General features: G+C 42.4%; 1 protein-coding gene across 1 annotated transcript; it reads left to right on the forward strand.

Annotated features, from left to right (window-relative positions):
- Positions 1-656: 656 nt before the first annotated feature.
- SUDS3 (SDS3 homolog, SIN3A corepressor complex component) lies at positions 657-18,553 on the forward strand. Its single transcript, XM_041420453.1, has 12 exons — positions 657-893; positions 2,362-2,431; positions 3,330-3,385; positions 3,712-3,783; positions 6,094-6,113; positions 6,660-6,816; positions 8,696-8,791; positions 10,468-10,529; positions 11,405-11,426; positions 12,053-12,158; positions 16,065-16,149; positions 17,781-18,553. Exons 1-12 carry the CDS (start codon positions 734-736, stop codon positions 17,877-17,879), a joined length of 1,005 nt encoding a protein of 334 aa, XP_041276387.1. The 5' UTR covers positions 657-733; the 3' UTR covers positions 17,880-18,553.
- Positions 18,554-23,284: the final 4,731 nt, after the last annotated feature.

The raw sequence follows: 23,284 nt of genomic DNA on the forward strand, positions 1-23,284 counted from the left end.
ATGCCCAGTTTCTGGCAGATGGGAGGCACGTGTTCTACAAATGCTGCTGTTCACTGGCACGAGGCACCTGATTCACCTGGGTGAGATCACAGTGCTCTCTGTGCTGGGGCTCTGCTGGGAGGAACAGGGAAGTAATTTCTCTATTAAGATATAATAAAGTTCATAAGAGTACGAGTATCCTAATGAGTCCATCCCCACTGAGGCAAGGTCCTGCTTTGTGTCTGTATCACAGGGCCAGGTTGGAAGGGATCACAGTGGGATCATCTGCTCCAGCAGGGTCATCCCCCAGCACGAGGCACAGGATTGTGTCCAGACGGTTTTGGAATAATCCCCAGAGAGGGAGACTCCACCTCTATGTCAGTCTGTGTTCCGCTGCTCGGTCACTGCACAGTGAAGAAGCTCTTCCTCATCTCTCGGTGGAACTTCTTGTGCATGTTTCTGCCCGTTGCTCTCGTCCTATCTCTTGGCAGCTCTGAGCAGAGCCTGGTCCACAAACACGAGCCCAGGCGGCCACAACGCGCTGAAGAGTTAAACCGCACCGCCAGCACAGTCCAACCCCGTGCCACGCACTGGGCGGGGTCGGGACTCGAACCCGCAACCCTCGGACCCGCAGGGCCCGCGTCGGCCGGACGGGGGCGCGGCGGCCCCGGCGCCGCCCGGAAGCGGAAGCGCGGCCGCGGTTCCCGCCGCGGTTGCCGAGCGGCGGCCGCTCCGTCCCGTCCCGCCCACGGCCATGAGCGCGGCTGGGCTCGTGTCCGCGCCGCCCGCAGCCCCGCCGGGGCCGCCCGCGCCCGCCATGGCCCCCGCGCCCGACTACTACGAGGAGGAGGAGCTGGAGAGCGCCGAGGAGGAGGACGGCGAGCGGAGCGCCCGGGCCCGCGACTCCGACGAGGGTGTGTGGGGAGCGGGCGGGTTGGTGCCCGGGGACGGGGGGATGGACTGGGAGCCCTCCTGGGAGTGGAGGGCAGCGCTCCGCACAGTGTTTGGGCAAGGGCTGGGGGCTTCAAGGGTTCGGGCGGCGAGAACAGCCGAGGGAAACAAGGACCTGACAGGTTGCAGCGGCTCCCGCGGGAAAGTAAACCAGCTGGAGAGGCGGAGCTGTGGCGTCCCGGGTGTGCGGGGCACAGCGGGACACGGGGGAGCGCGGAGCAGGGGGCTGAGCGGGACAGCTGAGCGAAAACAGCGGAGAAATCCAGTGTACTGTTCTGTTTCCGTGGTGTGAGGGGGAAGGACGTAGCTGACGGAGGAGGAGGTGTGGACAGAAGTGTAGCAGTGCAGGAGAATGTGACAGTACAAGGAGCAGGGGAGAAGAGGAAATTAAGTAAAAAGCCTGGGTAGCCAAGAGTGCAGAGGGCATAAAACGACAGATAAGGGCGATGTAGAAGGACTTTTGGGCTGTGCCTGTCACTGGCAGCAGAGCCCCCATCCCCTCTGGTTAAAGATGGGTGCAGAGGGAGACAGGGTCAGTGGGGGCTCTCCCAACAGAGTATGGTAGTCCTTTGTGGTGGCCCAGACACTGAAGTACATTTATTTCAGTTAAAAAACTACTTGGTTTATCTTTGGTGCTTAAATTTTATCTTAAGTTTAAACTGTCTGTAGTTTAGTAATAATCTGAGAAAGGTTTGATTTAAGGTGCTGGGCCCTCCTGCTGTGTGTAGGGAATTAGCTGTGGTTTAAGTTTCTCAGCTGTACTCTGTAAAGTCTGGAGGCACTTGCCCCTCTTTGGCAAGGTAATGGATTCTTGGCTACCCAGGTGTTACAAATAGAAGCCTGAAAAGACTTAGCAGCAAACTGGCAACCCCACAGTGATTGACTTCATTTACAGCTTATACTGTCTGTTCATAAAATGCAGCTGTCTTTATGGCAGTGCTGGTATTTGAGTGTTGCAGTACTAAGTGAGGTACAGGTGAGAAGTTCAGGTCCCAGCCAGTAACTGAGAAGTTCAGGTCCCAGCCAGTAACTGCTGTCTTTGGTGAGACCTTTGTGGTCAACCCGAGCAGCACCGAGTGGGTGGAACTCCAGCAACAGGTTTGTGAAATGTCTTTCAGAGTCTTCAGGCTGTTTGTTTCTCACCTGTGTGTGAGTATTAATGTAGAGCCCCTCATCTTAAATGAGAAGAAATTCCCAGGCTGAGGTTAAAGTTGTTCATGCAAAACTCACAGTTGCAGGAACATGAGATATTCCATTTCCCTCCTGAATTCATCTCTCAGGTTGTCTTTGATGCTAAGTTGCCTGAGGTTTGGGGATTTCTTTTTTGTTTGCCTGTTTCCTTGTTTTTAAATAATTTACTACTGAGCTTGTTTGTTTGTTTTTTTTTTAATACTTTTTACATTTTAACAAGTTGGTTTTTGCCTTGTTTAGACACTGAGGATGCCAGTGAAACAGACCTGGCAAAACACGAGGAGGAGGACTTTGTAGAAATGAAAGAACAGTAAGTAAATCAATTCCAAATACAAGTAAGGTGATGTTCTATTTTCTTGTGGGTTTAGGGGTGTTTATTGCCTAAAACTTGTTAAAGTTTTGGGCCAAGATTGGGAGTTTTAAGTGCTTACCCCAGTGGAACAGCTCATGAGTCCATAACTTGTATTTCTGCTCTCCCCAGTTACTTTCTCTGTTCTGTATAAATTCAAGAAATTAAGGGCTGCTGCTGTTTTGGGCAAAGAAATAATTATGAGTTCTGGGATCATCTGTAAATGGATCCTGCTGCAGACAGATCCTTCAAATAAAAGAAAGGCTGTGCTTTAGATAAGTTAAGGAAAAGTAAGATGCCTATCCAAATGCCTTAAACAATTGAATTCTAGTCCTGAACCAGAAATGGACTTCTGGGAGACTTGAAATAATCTGCCCATGGTGTGTAGGAGCATTTGCAGTATTTTGAGCTCTTGCTTACTAGCAGAGACCTGTTTTTATACAGGTCAGGAAAACTTGGACAGTGTTAAACCACAGATGTGTGGTAAAAGAAGTGCAGGTTTGCAGCAGCACCAGGAATAGACTTCAGTGTTTTTTTAAAATAATGTGGAGAACTAATACATAGCTAATAAAACTTCACGTAGTGCAAGAGTGATTCTGCTATAAAGTTTCTGATGTTTGTAGATCTAAATGTCATTTTAGGTTTCAACAACAAAAAAAATCCTATTTTATCCTAAATTTTCAGCCCATTTTTAAGATAGAATGAGAACCTTTAATTGGAATAAAATTATTTTAGTTTGTAGTTCATTTGTTTCCTGAAGTTCTGAAAAGTTTTTGATACTGTGTAAACATGTAACCTCAAGAGATGGTGGAATAAACAATGTGTGCTTGGTGTTTAAAGTTTCCTGCTGTGTTTGCAGGATGTATCAGGACAAACTGGCATCTCTGAAGAGGCAGTTACAGCAGCTGCAGGAAGGTAAGCTTAGAAGAGTAGCTTTGGTTTTTATTTTCAGCACTTTTCAAATGTCGTAGAAGGATGGAGGCTCTGAAAGATGGGAGCAGCATCTTTCACTGCCTGCTGGCTCTCAGCTGTGCTGCTGAGTTAAAAATGTCAGCTGCTTCCCATCTTTTCTCCATCTTAACTCTACTTGTAGTTAGCCTCTCTGCTAAAACACTTGTAAAAGGAGTAATCCACTTTGTACAAAAGCAGGGAATGTGTTTTGAGTGGTGCTGACTCCTTGAGAATATTTAGTACTTGGGAGAAAAAAAATGCAGTGGGAATCTACAATTTATTTCCACTAGGTACTCTTCAGGAATATCAGAAAAGGATGAAGAAGTTGGACCAGCAGTACAAAGAAAGGATACGAAATGCAGGTAAGTGGAATTTCTCTCTAAGACACTGCAAATAACTTAAATGTGTGTTCTGTATAACACTGAAGTAAGAAAGAGGTAATTCTGGCCTTTAAAGTAAAGGAACTTGCTGGAGCAAAGGGATCTTTGGGTACATTGTAGGGTTTTCTCCAAGTCCACCAAACAGGACAGGATCTACCTTGATGATTTTCTTCCAGCATTGTTTGCTGACTGATAAGCAGCTTTAGCCTTCATTTATGTGAAGCAGTGTAGGATTCAAGGCAGCCCCAACGAAGGGGAGAGAATGATGCATCTGACTCCATGGATATCAGGAAGCTAATGAATTACTTTATTATACTATATTATTCTATATTATATTACATTACATCTAAACTGAATCTGCCAAGCACCCCACTGCCCAGGATCTCGTGACTGTCACCGACAGTCCCGACACACACACACACGCTTGGCCTTGCTAGGCCAAGGAAACAAACAGCATCACTCTGGGTAAACAATCTCCATGTTGCATTCTACTTTTGCACAAACACAGGCACAGCAAATGAGATAAGAATTGTTTCTTCTTTCTCTGAGGTTCCTCACTGCAATTCCCAGAAAATATCCTTGGGAAGTTGTGCCTTGCTTTTCTCTGTGAAGAGAAATGCGGCCACAAAGCAGCACAAGTAAAATGATGATTCCATTTTTATCTAACCTGTCACAGACATATTTTATGAAAAATCCTTTTGCCAGGATCTTTTCTCCTGAGAAGCTGGGAAGCTTCAGCTTCTCTATGTTTTGCTGCTTTGGAATGTGATTTGGAGAATTGCTTACCCACCCTGTGATATTGTTCTCCCTTGATGACCAATGACAGCCACCCGTGTCGAGTCTGTGAGCAGTCATAAGATTTTGTTATTCATTCCTTTTCTTTCTAGCTCTCTGATGGATCCTTTCTCTCTATTCTTTTTAGTATAGTTTTAGTGTAGCATTTTAATATAATATAATATAATAAATCAGCCTTCTGAAACATGGAGTCAAGATTCTCATCTCTTCCCCTGAAGGGTCCTGAGACCCTTGAACACAGCCATACTAACGCACAGTGTCCCACTTTGGTTTGTTGTTTGCTGGCCCTTGCTGAAGCCTTTGGGTGCCCTGTCTCCTTCAGTTTGCAGGAGTGGGAAGTTAGGAGCACATGCTTTCCCCAGGATCTGTTTGTGAACAATGAACACAGAGCATTTGCTGCTGGAACTGTTGTTCTGCATGGCTGTGGCATGGAATGGGCTGCCTGGACTTTGGGTACTGCTCTGTTTCAAGGAGCAAAGTTAATTAAGTGCCTAGTGCTTGTCCTTCTGGGTGGTTTTATTATGTTGCTGCAGAGCAATGGCTTGGGAATCAGATCCAGCTGCTTGCCCTCTCTCTTTCTTCTTCCCTTTCCAGTTGTTCTTATCTGGGATATTGAAGCAGGGCATTTTATAGAAGGCATTATGTGGATATAGGAAATACAGCTGCTCCTCTTTTAGCAAAAACAAGCAGTTCTGTATTTCTGAAAGTGCCTGGGAAAGGTAAAGGATTTGCTTGAGGAACTGAAGTGGTTTGAACAACTTCTTGTTAAAAGGAGCCTGTCTCCTGAGATGAATTTCAGTAGGGATTTAGGTTGGGAAAGACCTCCAAAAAGACCTTTCAAATGCACTAGAGCTGCATCCTGACATGCCTGGGTTGTTTTGATAAAATTAAACCCCAGTGCAAACTGGTATTCCTGGCTGGCCACGGGCAGTGCTGCAGCAGCACAGTTCTTCCACAGGAGGGCAGGTGGTGATCACTTGGAATTTTATGATTAAAACATCCAGCTGCCTTGTACTACAGGAATAAAGATCTGTTTGTCCTTGCCATGCTGAGGTTTATTAAACCAACAGTTTCCATTTACCTGCATTTGATTATCTACATAATGCTGCTTTCATGCTTTGCAAATAGGAAGTTTGTTTTTTATTGCAACATTCTTATATTTGGTGTATGTCTATTACTGATTTTTAATTTTTTTTAAGTATTGGAGTAGTACAGTGTTGCTACCACAGCCTGAACTGAGTAATGTGGAATAGTGGAAGCTTTTCAGTGAGGTGGTAATCTGTAAAAAACCTCTAGTAACAGTCTATTTTTGTGCAACTTTTTCATAGTCACTTCATTTTCAGCATAAAGCTGTGAAGTCAGAGCAGAGATTGGATAAGTACACGAATTATTTGCTTCACTGCCTGTCTTGGCTGCAATATTCAATGGCTTAAAATGTTAAGGAAGTAATTTTGTGCAGCTTTGAAGGTAATTCATTAAGTCTTTCTTGTGTTTCAGAGCTGTTCCTGCAGCTGGAAGTAAGTACTCTTAATTTATCAAAAATATGCATTAATTAGATGGAAGAGGCATAAACCTTGTTTCATCAGCCAGTATTTGGACTTGTTTTCCCAGAAGGCTTAGAGAAATTTTCTTCTTCTAGCTGGCTTGTTGCACTTGAGATGTAGTAGAGCTTACTGCTGGTATTACCTCAAGTGACTTCTGCACTTTGTTGTTAAAATAGATTAAATATTTGCTGTTGGGCTCTTGTATCTGACTGTGCATTGGGCTGGTCAGAAAAGGGGTGTTTAAGGTGATAAGTTCTGTCTGTAAATCAGCAGAGCTCTCTGCTAGGGACTTGATTGGTTATGCAACTTTAAAATGTCTCTTTATAAATCATTCATTTGACAACATAATAGCACTAAGTGATATTTTGATGTTTTTCTATAGATTGTGAATATTGATAATCTTCAGAACTTGGGCCAGTTGTGAACTGAAAAGCTGATCAATAAAGCATTTGAAAAGCTGTTGTGATATCATTAACTTGAGTCCTTAATTAACCTTCTTGCTCCTTGGGTTTGCATTAGACAGATCAGGTGGAGAAAAATTATGTGAAGGAAAAGAAAGCAGCAGCAAAGGAGTTTGAAGATAAGAAAATTGAGCTTAAGGAAAATCTGATAGCAGAGTTGGAAGAGAAGAAGAAGATGATTGAGAATGAAAAGCTAACCATGGAATTAACAGGAGGTAAAGAAGATAAGCACCTGTCATTTGTGTTATCCATTCTGCTCCTGCTTAGGAAAAGAGCTGTAAAGATGTCAGTGCTGGTTTATACAGCTGGTGGGAAATCCCAACAGGGGCAGAGCATGAATTGATGGCCTTTAAATGGAGAAAGCAGCTCAAAATTTTGTGACTTGTTAACAGGTGAATCAAGCAGTGCCAGTGGAGCAGCAGAGGGGATGGTGGGCTTGCTTATATGCAGGGAGAGAGGCTGCTTTGGTTCCCTGATGTAGCAATAAAACTATTGAGACATGTCACAGCATTGACCTACCAGTGATGCCAGCTTGTAAAGCTGTGCCCTTTCCTTGCTGCAGGAGTTGGGTGGTCAGGTAGTTGAAAGCCAAACAATAAAGGTTGAAATCTGCTGCTTAAAGCCAGAAAACAAAGATTTGTGGGTTACATTAGTGTCCAGGCTCTAGAAGATTAAATGGACAGATTTTTTGAGACAGTTGGTACCCCTGGTGCCTTGCAGTGCTCTGTGGTAGTGGACACGGGAGCTAAGGCAGGGGTTGATTATTCCTGTAGAATTCTGTTCCTGTGGTACTGAGCCAAAAGTCTGGTTTGGTGTTCTTTGAGCAGCTCCCTCACTCCATGGACTGATAGTGTGCTTTTGTTGCTGAGGCCTGTCCATGAGTTACACCCTTCATGTATTTCTTGCATAGTATCTACAGGGTTTATATTAACTAATAATGTAGTTAATACTCAGAAGTGAGAATTAAACCCTGTTTTGGTGTATTAAATGCTGCTCTTGGCTTTATATAAACGCTTAGAGCTGATGTGGACTGGAAAGCATCTTGAGCTATGCTGTTTCCCTGGTAACTTCTTTTATTTATTTATGAAATCTGGTCTCATGGTCATCCTTGTTCACCCTTGAGATGAGGAGAGAAGGAATTTGCTGTATTTTGCACATGCAGAACTGCTCAAGGTTTTTGTGTCTAGTGGGAGCCAAAGGGGCTTCCCAGATGAAAGTGTTTCCCAGGGGGTGATCCAGGGGTGCTTGGAGATGAGCCAATAAATCTCAGCACAGAGAAAGGGAGGTGGGATGATGTTTGGCATCTATGGTGTGGCCTCTTGGCTGCCATTTCAACATATCTTGATGAATTAAGGAATGAGTTGTGAGAGTTTAGTGGAGTTGTTCAGTAAAGGTTATCTGTAGGCATTTGGACAAACTGAAGTTCAGATAATTATTTGGTGATGAGACTGGTATTTAAGTTTTTAACAGACTTTCTTCTTTTTCCCCAGTGCACATGCTGCAGTTTACTTCCTGTCAACTGCTGCTCTGTGTTATTAATTAGAGTCATTTCATTAATCATTCTTAGGTAATCTGAATTTAAATACTGTTTGTTTGAAATCACTCCAGCAGACTTGTATCAGTCTTCAATGCAGAAATTTTCTCTAATCTTTTGACAAAGCTGTTTTTCTGCCTTGAAGATGTGAGAGCAATTGATTTGTAGCTGATGTTTTACATGCTATTAATGATCTGACTTGGGCTGGGAAAGAACTCCGTGAGTTTGGCCTTTTAAATCTGTTCCCAAGCAGACAGAGTGAGCATGAAAGGAATTCACCTTGAATCCTTGTAGCATCATTGTGCTGCTTATCTGTACCTGGAGCAGCTGTAACCATGGCATTGCAGCCCTGGCACTGAACAGTGACCTGACGGGAGAGAACTTGGATTCACTGTCAGCACTTCCATGCTGGAAGCTAGCACACACACACACAAAAAAAATCCAATTTTCTGAATGAAAGAGGAAAGATTATTTTCCCTGTGCCTTGTATAAAAGAAAGCTGCTGCTGCTTACTCCTTTCTCTCTGGCCTTATCAGCTCTGCAACTTCATTTCCCTGCAGATTCCATGGAAGTGAAGCCCATTATGACGAGGAAACTGAGACGGCGACCAAATGATCCAGTTCCTATCCCAGACAAGAGGAGAAAACCTGCCCCTGATATCCTTTCCTGGAGTCACTGCTGGGTTTGCAGCCCCTGTGCTACTCACACCCTGGTTGTTTTGTACAGCAGGGAAAAGGAAATGCCAGGATCAGATTTCAACCTGGGAAATACTGAAGCACGATTGTCATGTATAATGTGTGCTAGAGCAATGCCAGCAGTTGTACAATTCAATACATGTATAGAAACCAGTGTTTGGAGATCCCTTGGTATCCTAACTTAATCCTTACAGTATTGTGAGATACCCTTTTTTTTTGTCAGTGACAATAGTTTGAATGCTGCAGGCAATGTATTTCACAAAAGAAAAACTTTAAAAGAACATTAGAGATATATATATATGCTGAGATAATTGATTCTATAGATAGTAAATGGCTTTTTGCATGAGCCAGAGCTTTTCTCATTTCAAGACGTGACAAAGAATTTACCAGAAAGATCATATTTGTCATATCAAAATAATTTTTCCATTTCTGGTAAAAGCTTCAGATCTCTAATCCAGAGATGCATAGCAAAAGCAAGGATGCTAGATTTGTTCTTTGAATAAGAAAAGATGGAGATTCATCTTGTTTTCATGTATCACAAGAGACAGAAAAACATGTCTATTTAATCCTTAGGATCTGCCTTGCTGCATGTCTCAAAATTAAAATGTTCCTTGGCTTCTGAAAATGTTTTTAGCTCCTCTGTGATGATAGGCACTTTTTCTATTTGTGTATTAAATTCACCTGGAGAGGAAGGCAAGGATATTTGTTTTGCAGGGGCTTCTTATTAGATTCTAAACCTGTATGTCTTACATTAAAAAAACTTATCTGAGTGACTCTCATTTTCTGAAGGCAATATCAAACCTTGAACTTCTGGAGTTCATGCAGGATGGTCATGAGCATCTCCAGTTTCAATTAACCTCTTTCTGGTTGGAGATTCTGTTCACTCTTCCAGGAAAAAAAACCCAAGTCATTTATTAGTGCTCCTATCTCATCCAAAATAAATGAGTTTCATAGTGAACATGACCTGCTAATTGAGCATGATACAGCAGCCACACAGTGAAAATCTCTGCCTTTGCTCACTGGGAGAGGATTAAAGTCCATCAAAACCAAAATCCTTGAAATGTAGCCCAGCAACTGTTAACTTTAGTGTAATACTTTGAATACTTTTGGCTAAACACTTGTTATGAAGAAACAAAAGTACAGCAGAGCTCTAATAAGACTGTAATACACTAATTTATATTTTCAATGGTTTTGGGGTTTTTTCAGGTGCATTGTAGGCTCTTATTTATCCCCAAGCACACAAAGTTTTATTTAACTAGGTTTAGGTGGGATTTAGCTTCATTGTAGAAAACCTGAATTGAGTCTGTTGTTTCAGCTCACAGATTCTTCTCCACAGAAATACAATATGAAAAACACTGAAAATGCTGGTGCTTGATGCTCCATGAAGTAAATGTCAGTGCACTAAAGGTTTTTCATTGATGGTTATGTCTGAATAAGTTAAAATTATTTTGCACTCTGCTGCTAAGATGGTGGGGATGGACTTGTATTAATTCCTCTGACAAAAAAACCAGCTCAAGTAAGACATTTATTAAAATCCTGGAAACCTTTTGGCTTACGTTTACTCAAGTGAAATGTCATTGACCTTTAATTTTTAGCCTTGCTTGTCAAGAGCTTATGGAAACCTTAATTCTGGATACCTCAGCTAAATTATTTGTTGACTGATGAGCAAATAATGGAGGACCTAAGAACGCTGAATAAGGTAGGGATTGTTGCTTGACTGTATTTCTTCATTTTCAAGAGAAGGTAAATGCTTTCTCCTGAAGAGAACAGAGCTCTCTTTAATGTTCATTTTTGAGATGTGGGACTATTTCATCCCCATAGGCTTTCTGAAGTAGCACAAGAAAAGATTTTGCAAGATGGTATCTCCTCTTTTTCATTGAAGTTTAATTAACCGAATTTGAATGACTGTCATCTAAAAATGTTACCTTTTGTGTGAACCAAGGGATGAGCTATGTTAAGGAGTTTCTTCCTCATGGCTGAACAGATGTCAGTGTGTTTTCTGGGAGATCACAGGTTGCCTTTGGTTTAAGCCTTACTCTGGGGTAGGATTTTTTATTAATTTATTTCTCCCTGCTGTCACAAGATTTCAGCAAGCTGGATAGGGGGCAGTGTGCATGTTTGTAGCTTTTCTGGTTTTGATTAACATATTGTTTTCTTGCTGAACACTTGAAGGCTTATCTAATTTCTTAGAATATAAGCTGCTCATTAAGGCATTTTGAGGATGGTATGCTGGTTTTGTGCCAGCTTTTGAAGTTTCTCTAATGATTTAGCTCTTGTATTTTGTGTACCCTGGGAAATGTATCACATTCAAAATTGTGCATTAGATGGGTTTGACTCATTGGAGTGGGTTGTCTGAATGCTCTCAAGTTCAGGTTTTTTTGGCCTTTTGGATCATTTTACTGATTATCTGCATCTTTGGCTGTTCAGAGCACACTGGTTATGTGTTATGCCACTTAACAGAGCATTTAAATTAGAAATACTCAGAGTGTGGAAAGTAAGATATCTGAAGTTATCAGTGCAGCTTCTGTGGCTCCTGTCAGATCTCTAACACTGCTTTGTTCTCTTCCCATGTAGCTTAAATCCCCCAAGAGACCAGGTGAGTTACAGATGCAGTGGAACTTGTTCATGGGGTGCTGTTCTCATCAGGGAATGGTACTGCAGATGTCTGGCTGTGCAATTGCTGTTCTTTCTGTGGTGTTGGTGTTTGTCAGGGATGGGAAGGGGGGCATGAGCATCCTAGGTGGCTGAAACATTTGGGCATGGGACAGTCCAGCTGGGAAAAGAGATTTTCCATTATATTCTGGTGATCTGGGCACCTTTTCTGCTTGTCAGCTCCATTGAGGGGTTGACCACTTATGGTTTTATGCCTTCAGCTCTCTAGGTGTACTTACACACTTTATTTCAGACAGAGTGGGACTAACTTGCCTCAGTAATTTTAATCGTATTTAACTAATTAACTGTGGGTTATAACTAAAACAAAATGAAGGACATATTGTCCATCACTTACCCATGAATGTTTATTTCACATAAATGCTGTATTTCAGTGCATATTTTAATTCAAGGCAGAGGTCAAGTCGCTCATCACAATATATAATATTTTCCTGATGGATATTTGAGTTTGCAGCTTTCTCTGCTTGCTATTTCTGCAGACACAACCTTATTAACTGCAGTTTTGCAGTCAGATGTGCTGGTCTTTAACCAGAGTGTCTCTGCTGTCCCCAGCCTCCCCCTCCTCTCCCGAGCACCTCCCAGCTACACCAGCAGAGTCTCCAGCCCAGCGATTTGAAGCTCGGATAGAAGATGGCAAACTCTACTATGACAAGAGATGGTGAGGCCTGGGGAGTTTTTGTTTCCATCAGTGTGTGTTGTGTAGTGATGAGGCAGAGGCTGCAGAGAGAAATGGCTTTGAGCAAAGAATTGGTGGATAAAATGCTTTAGGGCAGAGGTTTGCTGCTCCCTCCACAAGCTCATCACGGGTGCAGTAAAGCAGAGGGGATGATGGAATGTTCACACCCTGCAGGCTTTCAGAGATAACTGGTGGCTCCAATAAAAGGAGACTTGAATCTTTTCCATGGCTCACTGTGGCTCTTAGGAAGTCAAACCTAATAAGAGGTAGGAGAGGCAGCAGCAGCCAGAGTGGGATGTGACTGGAGCTGCCCAGTTTGGACACAGACACTCCATGATTTGCTGTCAGCAACCCTCCCATTTCTGAGGTTCAGGTTTTTGCCCAGCATTCCACAAGGTGGCAGAAGAAATGTCATCCAGCAGCTGCTCAGGATGAAAGATGCTTCTAATAAATCCAAATAACCTTTAAAGATCAAACCCACCTGGGAGAGGCAACTTCAGAATTGCTGATTGGATTTATCTCTGCTGAGTTTTATGGCCATACAGCTGTACAAGCCTCACAAAACACAAGGAAAATATTGAATTCTGCAGAGGAAACTTAGATCTTAAACTTAATCCATGAGACTTGCAAACTTGGATAATCAAGGGGGCAGTCTGAAACTTGAGCAGAAAACAATTTGCTTTCAAAAAGTCATCTGCTTATTTGTAGCCTACTTCAGTGTTCTGGTGGCTCAAAACAAGTGATGAGGCTGTAATTTTGTCACAGAAGTAGATGTGAAGCTGGTTTTTTTACACAGCAACCCCCTTGGCCAGCTGGTCAGTTTTTCTTTCTGCCTGAAGTTTAATTGAGAGTTCAGTGTACACAGCTCTCATAAAAGCTGCTCCCTCAGTTTAAACATTCATGAAGTGTAAAGCAGATAGGAACTGAACAGGCTACTTATTCCACAGATTCATCAAGGTTTTTTGGGGGTTTTTTTTTTTTTTTTTTTTTTTTTTTTTTTTTTTTTTTGTGTGTATAAAGTGATTATCCCCAGGATATATTTGGATGAATAAACTCTTCAGTATTTTGAAGCATATGGAATACTTGAAAAATGTTCATGAGTAAAAAAAAGAAAGAAAGAAAAAAAAAAAGGCATCTGAAGTAATCTGTCAGTAAAGCTCAAAACTTCCCATTAAATTTAAACCTGCAAGAGCTTCAGTGAGCCCAGAACCTCAGCAAAGCACCAGCTCTCTCTGAAGGGTATCTAGCTCTGGCATAAAGCACTTAACAGATATTTTCACCTTGCTGAATTCACTTGTCATGGAGGTCTTGCTGTCAGGAATTCCAGCTGTTGTCTTTCCTGGCTGCCTTGTTCTTATGCTGTTTTAAGATCAGTATCTTATTTTTTTTGTTGTAATAATCCTGCTTAGATTTTTTTTTGATTGCTAATAAGTAATAATATTTGTGCAAAGTAGCTGGTGTTTTAAAATAATGAATTAACTGTTGGTAGTGGGAGGGTAATTCTTCCTAAGATGCATAAGAATGCTGGCATGCACAGAAATCCTAAACCTGACAGCCCAGGAATGACTTTCTCCGTTTCCTGATGCAGCCCTGCATGACAATTGCATGAAAACAGGGAATGTTTAATGCCAGTAATGAACCCCCTGAAGTCTTGCAGAGACATTTCAGACATCTTCAGAGTGGAGTGTTTCAGGTGAATGTGGAATTAGACTCAGTTTTTTAATCCTCAGATGCTCCCCCATCAAATCCTAAACCACAGTTCACTGTAGAGCAACCATCTTTTTGCTCTTAGCTTTGCTGCATGCAGAGGGATTTCTTTCAATCTTCTGATGGAGTTGCACTTGGAAATCTTGGCCTTTCAGTAAAATATTTTATAGCAGGAAATGGAATTATTTCTGCTTGCCTCACTTGGTGTGTTTTACCTACTGCAAGAGTGAGAGTTGTTTGGCTCTGCTTTCTTGAAAGCCAACTTAAACGCCATTGCATTTTTCATCTGAGGTAATTTCCTTAATCCTATCCCTCTCTGGATGTATAAACTTGGCAAAAGGGTGAGACATGACCAGGGAACTGATGCAGCAGGGTGCTGTGCCTTCAGCTGCCCTGTGTGTGTGAGACAGGTGAGACAGCTCTTCAGTGAAACACTGCTGACTTGGCTCTTTGCCTTTTCTGGGCACAATTAGCATTAATTTACTGATGGAGAGTCGTTCATGGTGTGAAATCCAAGGGCTGAGTGAAGCCTCTAGCACGTGTGTAATCAGCTTTGGAATTCACTGCTAATCAAAAATTGAAAGTGGGGGAAATACATCCTTGTCTGTGTGGGCACAGCTAACACTTGAGAGCTGTTGTTTGCACTGGCTTCTCCTGCACTCCTGCTGATTGTATCAAGATCAGAACTCTTCCTTAAGTACTCCCAGCATGGCGTGGTAGGGCACTGCTGGACTGAGATTCTTGTCTCATCTTAGTGAGGCCTGGGGTTTATTGAGTTCCTCTGTATCATTTAATGACATCTGGACTTGCTAAACTGAGATATTTTTTGGCTCAAATCATTGTTGCTTTGCATTGCCCTGAAACCCACTGACATTGTTTCTGTCAGAATGAAGGAGAAAGACACCTCTGTCCAACCATTGTTTTAAAGGTTGCAGGATTTGGGGATTTTCTATTCCCTCACCCCCTCATGGGTAATGAGTTTGGAAGGCTAAAAGCTGACACCAATTCCAGCTACTGGCAAGCACTGTGAAAATTCTGAGTGCAGAATTTTCCAGTAGGAAGAGATTGTGGAATAAACCATTGGAAGACTTCCACATGTACAGTCTGGTTATTGTAGAAATAACTGTAAAGTTTCAATAAATCCGTGTGTTTTGCAAATGGCAGTCAGGCTGCAGGGAGTTGCACTGGGTAGCTACTGAGGGAATATCTGTGCAGGGATTCTGCAGCTTGGATTGCCCAGATAAAATCATGATTAGGGGAAAGGTGGAAATACAGTCATGCTTTTAGAGCTGTAAAGTATTTTGGTGCTTGCTTGATTAAGATGATTTACTTACAAATCACCTGTTCCAGTGTAATTAGTTCTGCCTGTGGAAGAGGATGAGGCAGAATGAACAGCAAGTAGGGGTTTGGGGCTGGCACACAGCAGCACTTGGAGAAATAGGGGCTGTGAAAGAGGAGAGTCCACGGAATCAAATTCAGAGTTAGGAATTTCAAAGTCTTTGCTTTATACACAACACATTAGGAACAATATAGAGCTTAAAATATGATCTAAAATAGGATGAAATGGATATGTTTAGTCATGGACTGCATATGGCAGATATTTACAGCTCATTACAGAGTCAGTTACCCATTAGTTACCATTTTGGGTATTTTCACACAATAGGACAGCATTAGAAATTGGAGGTCTCATTAAACAATGCACAGACTGCCCTGATTGAGGGTAATTCACTTTTGGTGGTGATGGTGCTCTAGTAATTCTGTATTGGGGAACAGCTTGAGTGTCTGTGATTTGCTCTGTCATGTTTTGTCAGGCAAAATGAGGAGTTGCCTTCTGAAATCCATCCTGAGTCTGAAATGGGAAAGGCTGCTTGGATTAACCCTTGAAGCCTGGGTGTGTTGTCAGTCTCTGTTCCCCTGGGCTGTGGCTGGGGCTCTGCCTCTCCCTCTTGCAGTTGTGAAATCTGTTTTCAGTAACCTTCAGTGCAGAGTTGAATATGAGTTAAGACCCTCCTGCATTTCAAATATCATTAATGCTGGGTGTGTGTGTGTGATCAGATCACTCACTGTCTTGCAAAGATGGAGAAAGTGGTGTGGGAAGAAAGGCAGACTTCAAATTTACTCTGTCCAGCTTTATCAATAATGGATTCATGCATTTCCTTTTTTTTTTTTTCCTTTTGGCAGGTACCACAAGAGCCAAGCTATTTACCTGGAGTCTAAAGAGAACACCAAGATCAGCTGTGTGATCAGTTCTGTGGGAGCCAACGAGGTTGTGGCTGCTTTTATTCATCAGCAGAGGGGGGAGAGACATGGGTTTGTTTAGTAAGGGCTGAAGATAGATACCTGTCTGAGGTGTAAAGAAGGCTGAAGCCAAGATAAAACTGATTTGAGAAAGCTCTTTTTGAGATAGGAAGAGACTTGCTTTGTTTCTGAAGGATGATCCTGTGTTTTGCAAGCTCCTGCAGCAGTTGGGCAAAGGCAGCACTTTGTTCTTTGATTGCAGATTCCAGACACTTCAGGGAAAGCAATAATAGATTTGAGTGCACTTCTTCTTAATCAGCCAATAAAGGAACTTTAATTTGTTGTGGCAGCTAAGGGAAAACACTTTATTTTCCCCAGAATGAGTTGCATGTGGGATCTCTTTGTGTCACAGCTGTTCCCTTGCAGTGGCAGTTGTGGCACTCAGTTGTTCAAATAAAAGCAGTGGTAGTGTGCTTATGGGTGCAATAAAATTTGTTAAAAGTTATTATTGTAATTTAGCAAAACTAATGTATCATTCCATCGTACTGTGGTAGAATATGAAATTGTACATGTTTTTTTTCCTACAATTGCTCAAAGTTTATGGATTTTTGAGTTATTTTGGCAAGCAAAACATGCCAAATCCTTGTAAATGTTGGAGTTGGGAGGTGATTATCAATGAATGTTGATTTTAATTTCTCTGGAGAAATAATTGAAGTAGAAATCCAGCCAAATACTAAATTCATTTTATATTAAGGGGGCCTGTTAATAAAGTCAATTTATAACTAAAATAATAGAGTTAAATCAATTTACTTGCCAGGCCAGTAACTAATATATGAAGAAAAAAAAAAGTTTAGGGTAAATCACAGGCCAACATAACTTTATCATCCTTTGATTAGGAAATGTTGGACTTCCCTCCTAAAATATTGCAGTACTAAGGAGTGGATAATTCTTACTCGGTGTATTTATCTAAATATGTTGAAATGCATTAGAAGGATATAATGCAGAGGAAATTGCTCAGACTTGATTTTTAAAGTACAGGTTTTTAGAGCTAAACACCTTGAAGGTGATTTCAAAAACTCTCTGGAGTGGCTGCCTTGTTGGCAGCAATTTGTCTTGTGGCACGTGGTGTGAATCCTTCCATGCAGGTGTTTAAAGAGAGGCCCTTTTATCTCCAGACACAATTTCTGTGCTACATTGTGGGAAATGCTTCGTGCAACAGAATCAGAATAAGCTTTTCATTTGACTAATAGTTACTTGTCTGGGCAAATCCCAGGATAGATGATTTTATGATCTGTGGATCTAGAGAGGCTTAGTCTTGATTAGGCAAAGCTCAGTGCCACGGCTCTGTTGTGAGCTGTCGCAGGAGGAACCTGCTTTCCTGACGGTGCTTGAAAGAGTAATTTTTCTCGAGGACTGTTCTGAGCAGGAAGTTAAGGAGGTGAAGTTAAGACACCTTATTTCATTTTCTACTCGGGTTGCAAATGCCTTACGTGGGGAGGGAGAGGGGATTAACCTCATTGATCTGTGCCCCCTGAGGTGTTCAGCTCCGACCCTAAGACACGGAGTTAATTTGTCTGTGTGCTGCTTGCTGCGAGTTTTCCCTTTTTCTCTCCTAATTCATCTCCCTGCCCTATTCTTTCTGCCCTTTCTCTCCTGCAGATCTGGGTGAGGAAAACCAGTGACAGCACCAAGATGAGGATCTACCTGGGGCAGCTGCAGCGGGGCGTGTTCGTGATCCGCCGGCGCTCGGCCACCTGACTCTGCTCTGCCCTGGTTTGTCAGATCACCAAACCTCTGCCAGGAGCTCGCAGGCTGCTCACTCCTCCCAGCAGCAGGGAACAGTCCTGACCTCTGACAAGACACTTTGTGGCTGGCCACATAATCCCCAGTAGTCCTTAAACCTTTAGTGATGCCCAAGCACTGCCCTGGACTATTTCTGGATTTTGCATCAAGCTTCTGTACGCTCTCTTTGTATTTCGGGTGACTGTTTGAGAAGACTTGGCATCATCTTCCTTTTTGTTGTTGTTTCGTGGTGCACAGATGGGACTTGTGTCAAAAACATCATCATCATGTTTCCGTCGGGAGTCAGACCAGTGGAAGAAGCTTTGCTTGTCAAGACCTGAGGTTATTTGTGCTTTTTGGTCTTGTTTTCCTGCAAGGCTCAGGATTTTGGGCAAACGACGAATCCTGCCAGGTTTCAGCTGCAGCTGAGAGATGCCTCCAGAATACCTGGTACACAACATCAGCTTTATTGGATGGACTGTTGAAAGACTGGAGACGTTTTTAGGATGGTGTGAACAGCTCAGAAACCGCTGAAATACGGTGATTTTAATGTAGCTCAGAGTCAGCGTGGTTAGTCAGAAGCTTCTGTTTCTCTTCACATTAAAAAACCCTTCAATAAACCAGCAGAGTATGTCTGTTTGCTGATATAATTAGCTGGGATAGGTGGATGACTAAATTAAAGGAATAATTACCTGGATTTTGCAGATAGCAAGGCTGTGTGAACTCTGTGTGTGTCTATAACCACTCAGACATGTAAAGAGGCAAACGATCACTTTCACTTTTCCCACTTATGCTCAGAATGACAGGTTATGGTGGGATCCTGCTGACAGGAGATCTGTAGTATCCTCCCAAGGATGCTGGTACAGGGCAGGAAGTGGACATGCTGTTAGCTGGAACCCTCATTCCATGTGATGTTCTGCATAGAGCTCCTCTTGAAGGCTGTTTTAATTGCTGGAGGTAACACTGGGTTTCTACACTTACCCTCCTGCAGCACAAGTGAAAATGCCCCAATAATGACATTAAGGTGCTCCCTCGGTGTTTAGAGATCTGCCTCTGGCATTCCTTTATTATTCCCAGTCATTTACTGATGGCTGGAAGCACCAATGCCATGTGTGACTGCCTTGGCAGGGCCACCTGGTGCCCTGGCAGTGCTGTCATATTTCTACCTTCTGTGCAGAACAACTTAATGCTCCTTTTCATTACTAGTCAAAAAGTTGTAAATTCTGTCTTTCTCAATCTCTCTCACTTTGAGGCATCTTCTGGTTTTGCTTTTGAGCTGCCTTCCTGTTAGCATCCATCCATCCTTTCTTTGGTGTGTGGATAAATGAAGTCCAGGGAAGGGAGTTGCAATGGCTGTGCCTGTTCCTTTCCTGCAGTTGGGTGGCAGTCACATCCCAAAAACTGCTGCCTGTACGTGGGTCTGGAGTGGAGTGTGATGGCTGAGCTCCTGCTGTGACTGAGACACCTGACTTGACTTTTGCTGAGTTTTGAGGATCTGGAGCTCTGGCTAGGGAGGAGAGGGTGTTTCCCACCCTTGACAATGTGCCATCTCTGCTGCAGCTTAGGCAGCTAAATGCAGCAGGCTGGATTTTGTCAAGTTAACAGCTTACTTAATATAACTTAACATTCTCTGCACATGTCACAGGTTTTTGATAAGGTGATGATGTACCAGACAGGATTTGTCACTGAGTCTTTAAATGAACATCGTTCTAATAATAAAAAGTGCTAAGGAAGTAGCAGGATTTATTTCCTGTCTGTATCACTTCATCAATACATGTATTTGTGGGGATTGCTGGCGACTTGTACTCAGTGTTGGGGAGATGCTTTGCCAGCAGCCATCTGCTGCTGTGGTGTTCCCTGTTCTGGGGAAATTTTGGGGCTTCATAGAAGTGTGGCTGGGATGGCAGTGTGTGTGGGACAGGAGAGGGGCTCCATGAACCCATGGTCAATCAGGGCACTGATTCCTCATGGAAGTTGGCAAACCTTGATCTCAAACTCTTGCACACCAATCCTATGCCTCCAGAAGGGAGGTGTGAGGTTTGTAGAACTTCCTTCTGTCAAAATTCCTTGCCAGTTTCCCCACTGCCCCTGGGTCAGCCTTTGAACTGGTAATTTCTGCTTTTGGCAGCCCTGAGCAGGGGTTGTACTGCTGTAAATGGTGCAAACTTAACTGCTGCACTGAAGGAATTTTGTTTACAGGCTGCTTCATCCTCAGTTTCTTAATGAAATGAAAGTCTGCCTTGCTTCTGTCGATCACCATAAAGAGTAGCTGTGTCTCACAGAGTACATGAATATTGTATCCTGGATTTTTTATCCTGGCAGGCTGTTCTGTAATGGCCTGAGCCATTTGTGAGGCTGGAAGTGATAAAGTGCAGTGCCTTGCTGTGCACTTAGGGAAGCAAGTGCATTTTTTTTTAATCCTAAAAGGATGCACAAGTAGTTCTGTGGTGAGGATGAGGCATGTGGAGATCAAGAGTGGAGACATCAGCTGTAGAACTGAAGATTTCCTGCCACGGGTTGGAAAAATAGAGACAAGTTACTTAAGGAGATGGACAAGGTCTTGCTTGAATTCTAGGAGAAAATTGGCTTTTCTGTCTGCTCTTTGCCTGCTTATCATCAGTCTTCAAGGATCCCAACCCTCTGAACAGAAACAGCTTTGCTGCAGGTATGAAACAATTTAATCCTCATTATGAACCGCATTCAAAGCAAATTTAGGAAATGGCTTTAACTCGTCATCACAATAATTTTAAAGAAAGGTGAACCTTCTGCCAAAAATAGACTTTTATTGAGGGTTAAATTGCAGTTGGCTGAGTCATATTAAGCACTTTTTTTTTTTTATTGCCTTGAGAAATGGACTGTGATGTTGATATGTGCAAAATAAAAAAGACATTCCCCCCCAGCCATTAGATGTTCCAATGGAAAGAAGCCAGATCAGGGAGCAAACTTCCAGGGGTTTTTTGACTTCATTCCCAACAGAAAGGTTTCCAAAGAGGCTTTTTCCAAGGACAAGTGCTAATACACAAAATTGGCTTTTTTAGTTTATGTGCTCTGCCTGGAATTTTATAAAGAGACAAAAGGATTTAATGACAGAAACCTTAATTGCTTGCCTTGTTTTTTGTAAATTTCTGGGGAACTTAAAGAAAATAAAGGCTAAAAGAGTAAGAAATAGCTTTGTGGATAACTGATGTTCTTCCTCCTTCAGAAAAAAAGGAAAAGCAGCATTTGTGTTCTTGTTCCACAGAAGCAAACACTGAAATATTCAGAAATTCTGAATGGGTGTCTAAGGTTTGCTGTTACTGTTTTTAGTTTGCCCAGTTCTAAAGCTGAGAACTTAATACACAGTGAAGTATTTAGAAAACAAAAAATGCACATTTCTGTTTTCCTATGATTTATTGGAAACCTGTCATCACTGAAACCTCAAATTTCATACAGTTAAAAAATTATACTATTGTAATTTTTTGCTGAATGTGGGAAACCCCGTTAATATTTAACATCAGCTCAAACTTTGGGGATGCCAAAACATCTTGTAATACTTAAGTGCCTATCACTTTACAGTGAGGTAATTCTGTTTACTTAGATTCCTCCTTTTTAAGCAAGAATGCCTTTCTGTAATATATTGATTTCAATCTTTAAATAGGCATGAAGAACAGCCTGGGTTTATGAAAACCAAAACCTCCCCAAAATATTTGGGTTTTTATATTTTCCCTCCAATGTGATGCTAATAAATAAGCAGAAGGGGGGAAAGTGGCTTAAATAAGCCTTGGGATCAACATTAAAATAACATTTAGGTGACAACAAAAATGCTAATTATTCTCCATGGTGTGTATCTCAACAGGATGGGTGTCTCAACTCCCCTCACATAATTAAAATGCTGAACAGCAGCACAGGAAGAGTTACTTAAGCCTTTGGATCTAAAATAGCAATGCTCTGAGCAAAGCCAGGCATTTGTAGGGCTTTGGAACCGAGAGCTGTAACCCACGGGAAGCAGCTGCTGATTTATTCCATCAATCTCACATTTGAAAGCTATCAGTTCTCTGGATGCCTCAGGTAGCTTTGTCATTTTTCATTTAGTTCTAATTTGCATCCCCGTGTTCTGCCCTGAATCCTGAGATGGGGGGAAAAAAAGGCAGAATAATGATGAAATGTGTATTTTTCATTTCACTTTATTAAGGCTCCTTATTTTTATTGAATTTAGGATTCTTTGGAGGGTGGTCACTGCCTGCAGATCTCTGCAGGTTTAATGGCCAGCCCAGGTCATGAGAGCTAACAAGATTTAACAAAAAATAAATAAAAATGCAAATCCAGGAGGGAAATTGGCATCTTCAGTCAAGGTTTCTGCTTGGTGGTTTCAGTCCCGTTTGGAAGTGGTGACTGAAGGGTTTTTAAGTGAACAGACTGGTGGCACTGGCTGGCATAGGTTTGGAGGACAGGCTCAGGACACGTGGATGTCTGCTTCCATCATTAAATGAGGAGGTAAGTCAAGTTTTTTTGGGCTTTAACCTTATTTATTTTTTGAGGTGTTTGCTAAAAGATTGATTTCTGTCACACAGTTGAAGGCAGGTGCTGATCGTGTCAAGTTCCTGTTAACACTGAAAAATTACTCATTTTGGAGAAGAAATAGCCTTTTGCCCCTGATCTAAAATTTACCAACACTGCCTAATGGCCACAGGAATATCTTTTTTCTGATGTGATAAGAGAAGAAACATTCCAAACCTCACACATCATGAGGCATCACGTAATGGGGAAGGCTCTGAATACTGATGATGCTAAATCATGTAAAGCAGTTGCACAAAATGAGTAGAAAAGCAGGAGGCAAAGATTCTGCTGGAAAGGATTTCTGGGCTGGTAAAAAATCTCATCCATTGAGATTGGGAATTGCTAAAACAATTGGTTCAAGACATGAAGGAGAGTTTGACCTGGAACCTGGGACCCAGGGATGCTCAGTCTGTAATGGGATCTCAGCATCAGAATATTGATTAGGTCTCATTTTGGACCAAGCCTGGAGTTTCGCAGTCTAGGAAAGGGAAATAAAACATGGCAGGGTTGTTAGCAGCCCTGCCTCAGCCTCCTGGTCTTGTTCTTCCCTGAGAGAATTCAAAACTATGGATTTTTTTCCTCTTCCACTGAAATAACAATTTGGGGAAGAGCTTTGGAAATCTGGGTGAAATACAGAAATGCAGTGTCTGTCCCCTGTCTGTTCCAAGGAAGGGACAATTGGTGGCAATCCAGTGAGTGGCTCTGTCACAGCAGGGCTTTGCTCCTGGAGGATTTCATCCATCTGAGTAGACACAGGTGCTTGCCTGCCGTGTCCAGGTGCTGTGAAGGGGAATATTTAGCAGATATTTTGGGCTGCAAAGCTGCAGTTTTTGTGCTCTCATACC

This window comes from Onychostruthus taczanowskii, unplaced genomic scaffold (genome assembly GCF_017590055.1).
Source record: "Onychostruthus taczanowskii isolate IOZ18803 unplaced genomic scaffold, ASM1759005v1 scaffold64, whole genome shotgun sequence".
In the NCBI taxonomy this organism is placed as follows: domain Eukaryota; kingdom Metazoa; phylum Chordata; class Aves; order Passeriformes; family Passeridae; genus Onychostruthus; species Onychostruthus taczanowskii.